General features: G+C 34.3%; 1 protein-coding gene across 1 annotated transcript; it reads right to left on the reverse strand.

The window, feature by feature from the left end:
- Nucleotides 1-270: 270 nt before the first annotated feature.
- LOC130823711 (subtilisin-like protease SBT2.3) lies at nt 271-10,345 on the reverse strand. The gene is made up of 10 exons (XM_057688440.1): nt 9,597-10,345; nt 8,247-8,400; nt 7,138-7,535; nt 6,001-6,096; nt 5,548-5,620; nt 5,129-5,411; nt 4,375-4,703; nt 2,615-2,885; nt 2,242-2,523; nt 271-1,267 (listed from the first exon to the last, which is right to left on the reverse strand). Exons 1-10 carry the CDS (start codon nt 9,824-9,826, stop codon nt 843-845), a joined length of 2,541 nt encoding a protein of 846 aa, XP_057544423.1. The 5' UTR covers nt 9,827-10,345; the 3' UTR covers nt 271-842.
- Nucleotides 10,346-13,142: the final 2,797 nt, after the last annotated feature.

Genomic DNA, 13,142 nt, shown 5'->3' on the forward strand with positions numbered 1-13,142 from the left:
ACCGCCTGCGTTTTCAAATCCACCAGCTAGAGCGATGCCAGAAGATCCATTAAAAACTTCAAGTATGATAAAACCCGGGAAATCAAGCATTTTACCTTCGGCTTTTTCTATTACACCGACTAAAGCGATGCCAGAGGGAGAAGATCCCTCGAAAAGTCCAAATATGATTAAACCAGGGATCCTGAACAGCATAACACCTGTCTTTTCCATTCCATCGGCTAAAGTGATGCCAGAGAGAGAGGATCCCTCGAAAATTTCAAGTATGATGAAACCAGGGAACCTGAACAGCATACCGACTACCCTCTCCATTTCATCGGCTAAAGTGAACCCAGAATATCCACCAAAAATTTCAAGTATGATGAAACCATGAAACTCTCTACAGAAGTAGGAAATAGGTGAAATAATCAAGGAAAACCTTCCCTTTCTCATTCTTCAAGCATTGTATTCAATAATGAATCACAAAAAGGAATTGTTTGGACTAGCCAAAATCTATATTCTTGAGACATTAGTAGATGCAAAAACAGAAATTTTCTCTTAGACTATCATACAATCACATATCTACATTCTTAACAGAGTACAATAGCTTTTACATGTATGAATAAATAAAATTGGTAGCAACTCGTAAGACCAGTGTAACATAATTCACCAGCTACTCTTTTTAAATTCGCAATCCGCTCAAAATGCCCACCTAAAACCGATAAAATTCTCTTTTTTCAATTTTCAATTCGCGGGAAGATTAGTGAATCATGCGACACTGGCACACTACATGAGACTACTACTTACGTTAGCCGACCTCCAAGCTCGGACAACCGAGATTTAATCATTTCAATTTCTATCACCCATCAATTACTACTTACATTGTAAAATGTTTTAGAGATTACGGCTACGGGGATGTTTACTATGTGACCTTTATCCCCAAAAAGCCCGATCCTACCATAGCTAGCAACTGTATCATTCCTAATAGCATCTAGCATTACAGTGAGTACCTGTTTCGCTCCAGCTGCAATGAAGAATTGTGTGGGCCTAATCTTCATAGAAACACCATAAGGAGCAGCCCAGCCAACACGAAACGACTCATCGACACCAATATTCAAAACCGTTCGATTTACGGCTCTAGTTTGATTCAGCTTTGCAATTGTTATAGAGGGTAAGTTTAAGTCAGTGCCGCTCATAGTAGGAACCCCGTCACAGGTCTGACCAGTGTAGTTTAATACTGTAGAAGCTGAACCATTTATTCCACAGAGAAAGGAAATATAGTTGCTGTAGCCTGCAGATCGAAAGTGTGTATGATGATTAGAATTTATTGCACAGCAAAGTGACTGGAAGACTAAACTCTAAAACGACGAACAGAAAAAAAATATGTATGCAAAAACTCGTTTAGCATCATTGAGCCCCTATCTGCAATTTCCAACACCAGCAATTTCACTCACTTTCTAATCTCTATGTATATACAAGAGACCAATGTTACACGAAGCATAATTTGATTTGATACGAGAAACGAAGCAAAAAGTGAGAAACGAAAATAAACGTTAATCAGGGTTCCGCAAACTTAGGAAACAAAAATTCAATCCAAATAGTCAAAAACATTGATTGGTGTGGTGTGGGTGTTTGAGTAGGGCAAGTTTTGCCGAATAAAGATTGGTCACTTTTAAAGATCTCATACATTGTTGTCAGCAAACCAAAAAGATAATGCCGGCGTATGAAATCGCGTTTTTGTACTGTTTCAATACGAAAGGCTCAAAACACTGTACAAGAAAACTTTTTGCATTTCACACATTAATGCAAGACATTATTATATCATTGAAATCTTTTGTATATAATGTTTTAATTTTAATCCGTTTCCCAATTACACTTGCATTTTCCAACATTTCCTCTCTTGAGGGTTTTGGAGGAAAATGGCGCTGGCTACATTACCTTGATGGAAATCACTATCTGTCTGGTAAATGGAAATTTAAAAGTCCATCCCACGACAAAAGAGCTAAGTTGAGAAGCCCTATAGTGCAGTTTACCGGTCAAATTAAGATAGCTCAACACCAAAACGAGTTCCAACTAGATCTCTAACTAACGTTTATAAAGAAAACCTGGCGAATATCTACACTGATGCATGAAAAGCTATATTACCATATTTAGAATCAAAATGGTAGGTCATCATCAAACACTATTAGATATGCTAGACATATCATTAAACCCTATTAGCCAAGGGGAGTTTAGCTGGTTTTCAAACTAAAGTGTGTAACTTACTTGTATCGAATATGAGCCCTGGATCTAAGGACCCAGTTCCATTAACAAATCCACTGCCCATATCGAATACAGTTGCAGGAGATTGATTCACATCTGGGTTGGAATAAGCACGCTGGGCCATAATCGGTCCACCGTTCTTGTCACGAAGTGAAGCTGTCGTTGAAAGAGCCGAGGCGATAGCAGCTGGAGTAAAACCAGCGAATTTCTTCTTGATTAGAGCTGCAAGTCCTGCTACATGAGGAGCAGCCATGCTTGTCCCAGACATCATAGCAAAATTCTCACCTATAGTTTACATTTTTAAGGCAGAAAAGTCCATAAGATTATCAATCTTTTTGATCTGAAATATAAAATTATCACCACATAACAAACATACCAAGAAACTCGGTGGAATCAGTGCCAAGTGAGCTCCAAGCACCCCATATAGAATTCCCGGGAGCAACCAGATTTGGTTTCAGTATGTCTGCGTCGTTAAAAGAGTTGTCTTCTGGGTCCGGACCTCTAGCTGAGTAGTACATTACCTTTGGAGCAGAATCAATATAATTCGGCTTTAGTCCACCAGAAATGCTAGCAATTGCTCCGAATTTTACAATTTTCTTTGTGGACCCATCTCGTACCAAAGATGAATTGTAATATTGGAGCAAAACCTGCCACATATATTTCCTTTAGTGATGATATATAAAGGAAAGAAGATAATGATCACCATAAGTGAAATTGCACATGCAAAGATCTATTGTCGATGAATTGACATATGCGTAGAAATATATGACCCACTGGCCAGGTCAAAATGGGTTGCACAGCCAAGAGGCCTAATACAGTGTGTGCTAGCTGTGGGCCATGCTTAGACTGCTTTTTCTAGAAGGTAAAGCACGATTAGTCCTAGCTGTCAGCCGGGGTTGGACTAGTCCTTGAACCTAGCTATTTACTTCTCCCATTGTCCCATGGACTAGACAATCTTTTGACCCTAGCTTGTGGACTCAATAACATGAAGGCACTTCACATGGTCAGGCCTAAAACGCCGAAAATTTGAACTAAATAAGCAAAATAATATAAAAAAGTCAAACAATAAGCAATGTTTTAAAATATTTCCCAAAGTAAGCACTTTTTTCCCAGAGCTGAGGTTTGGATTGTTTGTTGTTACTAACAGCGAACAAAGAAGGTGGGTCAAAAAAAAGTCAAGTTCTTTGTTCGCTGTTAGTAACAGCAAACAAAGGTTTTACCTGGTCAAACAGGGTCAAACCTTTGGATGTTGTTACTAACAGCATACAAAAGTTTAACCTTGTTTGACCAAGTCTCCTTTGTTCGTTGTTTGCTACAAAGACTTGGTAAAAAAACATCAAAGTCTTTGTTCGCTATTAGTAACAGCGAACAAAGAACTTGCCTTTTTTTTTTACCAACCCTCTTTGTTCGCTGTTACTAACAGCGAACAATCCAAAGCTCAGCTCTAGGAAAAATGTGCTCACTTTGGGAAATATTTTAAAACCATGCTTATTTTTTGATTTTTTAATAATTTTTTACTTAATTCATTCAAATTTTCTAAAACTCCCAACGGAAGGCTTAGATATGTGTGATAGTTTGCATGCAGGATATCGTTGATGGTACTCTACATAGAAAATTTTCGGATTACATAGCAATTGGTTTAATGGTCGCGATGTTGTGAATACCGGACATCATAATGTGAATTGTAGAGCATATATTGATACTAAAGCTTATAATAGACCTTTAGAACTTCATAAACTTTCAAAATAGATTAAAGGCTAATACTCCCTCCAATTCAGCACTAACGTGCCATTTGCTTTTTGGACACTATTATCTCTTACTCTTAATTTGTATTTTATTATTAATCTATAAATTAAAACATAGTCAACTGGGATCTTGTTTGATTCGTCTCAATGCAAGGATTATTCATATTAACTTCTATAATTTTTAATTATGCACAATTAGAGATATTAATGATTGAATAAGTGCATTAGATAATGTACCTAAAGCAAATGGGACATTAGTAGTGAATTGGAGGGAGTATATAATGGTTGTTACTATTAAGTTTAAATCTTCAGCAGGCTCAAAATCTGTTATAAAGCGGTCATCATCTCATCATTTTTATTCCATGCTCTATAGTTTCATCTATATTCTTACCTTAGAATCATTTGCTGATGGAATAATAATGCCAGGCATATCCATAGGAGTTGGGTTCAGCTGAAACCCTAAAACAAACGGATCCAAGTAAAACACAACACCAGCTGCACTAAGATTCCTGGCTGTCTGTAATGCTTGTTTGATGGTGGATGTTCCAAGAACAAAACGTACTGAATAGCTACAGATCAGGAGGTTTCCAGCAACAAGTTCAGGCTCCAAAATACTGGGATCTTGACATTCACCAACGTACAAGTCATTTGATGCATCCGTATCATTGCACAATGCATGTGTAGCAGAGATCATGGTATACATAGTGTCGTTTGTTCCCGCTGTAGAGCAAACAAGCATAAGCATAAGTAGCTCAGGATTTTAATTCTTCGGGTTCATAGACATTAGTGATATGCAGGCATGGAACAAAATTCAATAACACAGGAGGAGTATATGTATTGATGCATCTCAAAAGAAAATAGAAAGGCACACATACATCCCAATTCACAAGCACGCTTGGTTTACATTCTATGTTGCTCGGACTCTTTATTTTGCTTCACGTACCCGTGTCCGATCCTTGATCCTCGGACATTGTTATGGCACTTAGACACTTCATTTAAGGCGTAAAATTGAATATTTAGATGTATCCGACACTTGGGCACGTACCAGTATCAACATCAGTACCCGAGTCCAAGTAATATAGTTTACATTCATAGTAGTCGGTGAAGAATTAAGCAATACATTAATATGAAAATTTCAGACTTACACGCAAATCCAACACCAGATATGGTCACATTATTGCCGAGATTTATAGAGTTAGTGTAAACTCTGTCATGAGAAGCAGCCCCAACTGTGAAAATCCATGGACTGAAAGAAGATACACTGTGTGGAGCAGGACCAGTGTTTCCTGCAGCTTGCACTACAAATATACCAGCTTTAACGGCTGTTAATAACGCCATGTCAATGGGATTGAAGAATATTGCAACTCCAGGAGGACGCCTATTGGGAGTGATTGATAAGCTAATGATGTCAACACCATCCTGAGCTGCCTGTAAAGACAAGTATGAGAATATTCACAAGGTGACAAGGAAACAAAAAGAAATTCCAAAATCCTGAATCCCTCCAAATGCATATGTAGTATCCTCCTTATACTTCTAGAATCACAAATAAACAATTGACTAATACCTGGTCTATGGCTGCAACTACGTCAGCTGCAAACCCACCAAAGCCCTTGTACAATGCTTTGTAGATAGCAATACTGAAAAAGAGAAATTTCATGTGAGACCAAGTGGACTAAAGATTTGCTCAAAATGAAAATAGTTTACGTCTACAAAATAAGTATTGAATTCTTCTAAATTCTCGGCTATCAAAACAGCCAAGAGACTTCTTCGAGTCTTTAGTCATACCTTTGTAATTAGACCCTGAACGCTATTTTTAGCAAGGTAGTAATGCCGGCTAGGCATTCTAGACATTTGAAGGTTGATTTCTTGATGTCTTGTTATGCTAAAAATAGTCTAGCATCTCTAGATATCTAAAGCTTTATGTCCCTAATTTTTGAATAGAGTTTTTTTTGTGTTCTATCTTTTATAGAAGAATTACTCTAAATAATCTTCATGATAATAAGTTCAAGTGCATTACTGTGAACGAGGAGCCATTCCACTGGCATTTCCAAAGTGATGCCCTGCTACCACCACCGGAATCCCATGGTTTCCTGATGCAATTGAAACTGTATGCCTATTCATAGCCAATACAATTGTAAGAAGACAAGATCAAACTCTATGAATCAAGAAAAATATATCCCATTCATCATGCTTGATAATGGCCCTTAAAAACAATCACAGACTTGATGATAAACTATAAATATGACCCCAATGCGATGAGCGCTTGGAGGAGTAATAATAGAACAAATCTATTCAACAGATAGAGGAACTACAACAACAAAAGTAGGAGGAAATTAACCTTTTCTAATGACTCGGATGTTGCGGAGTATGGATTGATTAATTAAAACTCGATCTTTGTATCTACATTAGTGTCCCTTGTTCGCTTTAGTGTACGGGTTTGATGATCCAATTAAGTTAGAATTCTTTTTATTTTAAAGACATACATATAACATGTCAGATTTGTAGGTAAGCTAGAAGATTTCATAGCTGATAATACCCAATCTCCTCAAAATGCTTCCTGATTTCGAGGCATAGAGAAGATAAATGGCAAGCTAGTATTCACATACTTCAAAACAAGTAGGAGATATCTATTTATTTTTCTGTTACTAGGAGGATAAATAGGCGTTGTTTGTTGTTACTTGTTACCATCACATACATTCCATTCTTTACATTTACCTTACGGGCATGCTACTAATGAAAATAGAATCGGCATAGATTAGAGACCCCTTTGTACATCAGTTTTTACTACTCCAAAATCATTTTCATTACTTATTGAAGTTATTATGTGTTTTCAATATCAGTCGAAGTAACGGTTTCTACCTAAATACTGTGTTAAAGTTGCTCATCATGCAACTATTCAAAATCACAGTTCTTCAATGATAGAAACAATTCAGCACATTTTCGATTTTATGTCAATATCAAAGAATTTATATGGAATTATATGATTTATAATGGACAATATACATTTAATAGTTAACCGACAAACTTCGATTTCAAGCATGAGCGTCAATTCACCACAAGCAAGCTTGATGTTTTATGTGTGATAGGGATCAAACTCATTTTTACGGCAGAATCTAGAAGTTATTGTCAACACCATAAAGCACAAGAAACTTACGTGCCATGCCCATCACCATCAAAGGGGGATGCATAATCCTTGCTGTAATTGAAAACCCCTCTTGTTATAGCTGATGCAGCAAAATGTCTCGCTCCAATAAGTTTCCTGTTGCAAGACCCTGCAGGAAAATCCTTAGTAACCTCACAAATTCCAGAAAAATGCTGTGGAATTGGATATGCATTCCCTTCTATGGAATCTGAAAAGCTCGGATGTGTAGGATCAATCCCGGTATCAATAAATCCAATGACAATCCCTTCTCCTGCAGAATCGTATCCCCCTTCCTCGGACCATGCCCCTTGAGGCAATCCTAGGAACTCAGGAGTATGTGTAGTGTCGGTCCTAACAGAGAAATCCAATACCACATTCGCTACTTCTCTTCTTCTAGAAAGCTTGTCCGCCTTAAAAATATAAAACCATGAAATCGTTAGAAAACTATAAGGCCCCCTACATTGATACAAGTACACCCACCGACCCAAAGATAAGTTTTTGTCTAACTAAAATAATAAACTCATATGAATAAATAGGTGGAGCAGTGAAACATAATTCGCTACTTATTTCGCATTTTGGATACGTGATTTGCTCAAAATGATTCAAAAATAGCGTAAAATCGACTATAATTCGCTTTTTCAATTCGCGATACGAAAGGCAATTAGCGAATTATGTGACACTGCCTTGGAGCATATCTTTGGAGCAGAGGGAGTATAATGTTAATCAACATTCACAAACATATGTGTCATCAATTTTCCATGCCCAGATTCGTTTACATTAGATAAACTAGCATTGTTATACCATTAATTAGATTCACCTCCACAACATTCAAGCTAAATCACATAAATGCAATTAAATTGTTTCCAAAAAGAGAATCCAACTCATGGAAGATTTCCTACATAAAGGGTTGTACTAAACTAAAATCCACTTCCAAACATGTCTATAATCCATCTAAACCATATGTTCACCCAAAAAGGGACAAGGAAAAGGAAAAAGTGATTTAGAAACAAAATCATTTAACCCAATTAAATGGTGCACGAGAAGTTACATTCATGGGGCTCATAGATAATCATCAAAAGTTAAGTAGAAAAAAAAAAAGCAAAAAATGGCAAAAATTATACCTGCTCAGGTGTAACAAGCACAGCAAACCCATTAATCAAGTAATGATAACTGTACAGTTTCAAATACTTTTGCCCTCTCAACACCTTCCTTAACAAAGAATCATGAATTCGAGCAATACTCGAACCATAGTGGCCATCCGATCTTGAAACATTTCTGAATGAATCACATTATTGGTGACAAAGTCAAAACAAATAAACATCTAATAAAGCTCAATTAGATTACAAATGATCTGGTATTAATCCATAGTGTAACAAAAACATTAAGCTGAAAATTTTCAAATTGATAGATAAGTACTTCCTCTGTTCCTTTTAACTTGCAATCCACCTTCATGGCACACAAGTCTTCTCATAGGGAGTACCTAACTGGTGAGTTACAAGTATTAACGGCCCGTTTGATTAGTGATACTAAATGTGGTGACGGAAAATTTTCATCAAAAATTCTATGTCAATTCCCATATTGATGAAACTTTGATAAAAAAAAAAAAAAAAAGCTTTATTATTTTATAAATTTCTATTACCACCTAATATCACCTCTCCCAATAATACAATAATAATGCATTAGAATGAATTTTATGAAGAAAATGAAATGATCAAAGCGGGACAAGAATGTCATCAAGGAAGCCAAGAGATTTTTCAACCAAAATTACACTAATTTTCATTCTCATTACCCCGTTTATTACCCTTACCAAACGGGCTGTAAGAAATGGAGAAAGAATAATACAGATCTCAGCATAAATTTGAGATAAATCCAAATCCAAACAAATTACATTTATTTCAGGCAAAATGGAAGCAAGCCAAAAGACAAGAGTATGTAGGACATCAATGGGACAGACAAGGACCTTATATAAATCAAACAAATTAACATAAGTGAAGAGTAAGGGCAAATTACTATAACATCCAATTTTCTCAGGGTTAGAAATGAGACAAAAATAAAAAAAATTGACCGTTTTACATTGTACTCATACAATTATCCCATGCAACAAACATTAAATTTAAAAAAAATTCTTGACTTACTAGAATATACATATAATTGCAATTTTTGTCACAATCTTCCAAATTATAATAAAATCATCACCCAAAAAATGATTAATACATCCTATGTCTATAATTACTAAGAAGCCAAATATGTCATTGTTGCTTTAACTCTTCAATTCATCTCAAATACCCATGTTGAGTCCTTCACATATATGATATGGGCATGAGCAATTTATTTTGGAGCAAAATTAAGGAATATATTTATGAAGAATAAAACTCAAAACCCAAATGATTAATGTAAGCAACCAATAGAAAAAAATAATATTAATAATAACTCAATAGAAAAAATTAGGAGATTGAGAAAAGAAATATTACCTATGCTTGTGGAAAGTGTTCACTTTAGGAGAAGGATGGTGCTTCTTGGGCAAACCTTTATTAGTTTGAGTGAGTTCATTGAACAAGAAATGAGCAGAAGGAGCTTGCTTAAGAGTAACAATATAAATACCAGTTACTTCATCTTGATTAATTTGGCAAAAAGCAACATTCTTTAACAAAAACAACAAGAACAAGAACAAATGCAAGAAAGTAACAATATTTCTCCCCATTTAAGCAAAAATCCAGAAGAAAGATGAGATCTTTGAGTCAAAAAGGCTAGTAAACCCAGAAACTGAAAGTACCCTCCATTTTATTGTAGGAAATAGTGATGTTTATAAAGGAAGGAGGGAAGTAGAAATGGGAAGAGTGTGAAATTTTTTATGGGAGACAGGAAAAGTCAGGAATTGGGTCAATTAAATTAATAGCAAAAGCAAGTTTTTTGCACTGATAATAAGTGCACCAGCACATACATACACAATTATACACTGACTAGTGGAAATAAGCTAATGTGAATGGGGGAAGAAAGGAAAATAAAGAAAAGGATGGTGAATTGAGAAAAGAGAAGAGAAGGCAAGTGCAGATTTGGATTGTGGGGGGTCAGGGGTGGGTTCTTTGTTCCTTTCTTTATGTCATGTGGCAGAGATTTTGAAAAGAAAAATCCTCCATTTCTCTTGTACTGTTATAGCTTATAGGCTTGTAGCCTTCACACCGCCCAAAAAGACATTAGCATTAAGTTCCTAATTGTATATACAAATAATTTGGATGAGACAAGGGTATATTTATACGGATTTTGCACCATATTTATTTTAATTGAAATGGATATGAGTAAAATATAGTGGGTAAGGATGATATAGATATGAGGTTTTATCTATCTCATATCCACTCACTCCGCTCCACACTTACTTGCATTATATTTATGAATTTACAATATTAAATTAATTTTTAATATTTTTATTTAAAATTAATACATTATTGAAAAAAATTTAAGTATATTAATATGATCTAATTACACTGCTTAGTTTATTAAAATTAGATATATAATTTGTATGTGTACGAACCATGATCTTGAAAGCAGGACTCTATTCCTTCACAAGATGATTGGGAAATCCCCTAAAATCTCCCAAACAAGTGAAAGTTATTCTTTGTATTTGTATGACCAATGAGAGGCCGCCACGCATGGGGTTGTAGCTGACTCTACACGAAAAGTTAAGGAAACCACGTACAGAATGACAATGATAATATTCAAAGGTTAAGTGAGACATTTCCCTTAGTACTATTAGGGCTCTTGAGCTCCAAGTCAATCCTGAGATATAAATTCTCTCTTAGCTTGTTTATTACTAACCCCGCGAGCAAATTCTCAAATATTAGATTTCAAGAGAGTTGAACAAAACTTATTGTGACCAAACATCAGCATTAAACAACTTGTAAATACCCTAGTACGGCAAAGAGTATTCATTAAGGCCTGATTCCATAAACAAACTCTAGTTAAGTTCCTCTAAGCTAAAGTAACAATGCACTTGGAATTTAGCTTCCTAGGTACTCATTTTATACTCTCACTAGCTTAAGCGTTGGAGCAGGTCCTCAAAGAACATCTTTGAGCCCTAGTAAAACTAGCTACACATGCATATAAGGTCATTGGAATGGTCTTATTGCAAAAGGAACAAGATAGTAAAGTCAAGTCTCTCAACCAGTAAACTATACCTCGAACAAACAACTTTAACACTAAACATACTTAGTGTTAACTTTATATTAGAAAGCCACATAAAACATATAAACGGATATTGATATTTGTGTTGTAAATCCCATTTACAACTCATAAAAATAATCTTGTAACAGTTCTAAATTTTTAATTTCTAAATAAAACCCAAAAAATAAAAGACGGAAGGAAATTCAAATCTTACTAGAAACAAAACTAATTAGTAAGGGAGGGAAATTTTTCTAACTTTAAATCCCTAACTAATCTTTATTCGGGTAATTCTACTTGCAAAGCCCAACTTAATTAGCCTAAAAGTGAGTGTAAAGGTATCATTAAGCTCGAGTTTGGGAACAATAAGTACCTATATTAGTTGATTGGTGCTAATACTATTATAATAATCATAATTGACCAATTCAGTGTAATGCATAGAAATTAATATTATACAACTCCTTTGCAACGTTTGTTTTTTCACGCGGTCCAATACACTAATTGCATTTTTACTATCTCTAGTTATCTACATTAAAAAAGTATAAAAACTTGATATTAATAATCTTTGCATCGAGACGAATCAAACAAGATCTCGCTTGACTATATTTTAACTTATGGATTAAAAATTAATCTCAAATTAAGTGAAATAAGTAAATAGTGTAAGTATTTCTAATGTTGCAATTAAATTGGAACGGAGGAAGTATTATACATATAAAATATGTCAACAACTAAGTTCAAAAATAATAATTTTATATTTATATATTATTATTATTTTATTAATATTATTATTATTATTATTATTATTATTATTATTATTATTATTATTATTATTATTATTATTATTATCATTATTATTAATATTTTTTAATATTTTTTATTTTTTATTATTATTATTTGTTTTATCGTAATCCATTTCATAGAAAGAAACTTTACAAGAAGTTGGTAAGGAGTCGATCAACAAACTGAGCATATACACCCTTCTGCATACAAAAAGTTAGTATGTGGAAGATCTACGCCTTATATTTTGTGTTACTTGAGTTACTCAAAGAAAACGATGCAATCCTTAAAAACAGGTCAAGTGCGTCTGTGCCTAACTCTCCGAGAGTGGAGAAAGTAAAGAAGTGAATTTTTAGCCATTCTCCTCACACTTAGCAGTGTATTTCTTCCCTTTTCATTCTACGACATTGGCTAAAGAACCTCCAATTACATTCACACAAGCATATTTGCCATGAATCCACTTAAACAGTAGGAGATTCGTCTACCTAAGATCTTTCCCCGTCTCTAACAAAAATCCCATAGTTGCCTCCTTACAGTCTGAAACCCCAGATTTGCAGTAGATATCCACAAGCATGTCCCAACCCAAATTGTACTGAAACTTCACGCTAACCTCACAGGAGCATGTCCCATCAATTATTATTATTATTATTATTATTATTATTATTATTATTATTATTATTATTATTATTATTTTTATTATTATTAAAAAATTTTAGGTAGGTATATAGAATTGCTATAATAAATCATATAAATACTTTACCTAATTTAACTCTAATATTAAAAAAAATCAGATTCTAAATCAGGTAGGATTGTTATGTAATTAATTATCGTCCACTAAAATATCTCCATTCATCAAAACTCTTAAAAGATGACATTTGTCTTTTTTCAACATTTTTATTAGTATATATGATATAATTTGGATAGATTTTGACAGCTTGGTGAAATTTAGTAAATCAAACACAATTTAATTAAACTATATATATATATATATATATATATATATATATATATATATATATATATATATATATATATATATATATATATATACACATACACATACACATACACATATACATATACAT

Source organism: Amaranthus tricolor, chromosome 9 (assembly GCF_026212465.1).
Source record: "Amaranthus tricolor cultivar Red isolate AtriRed21 chromosome 9, ASM2621246v1, whole genome shotgun sequence".
Classification (NCBI taxonomy): Eukaryota; Viridiplantae; Streptophyta; class Magnoliopsida; order Caryophyllales; family Amaranthaceae; genus Amaranthus; species Amaranthus tricolor.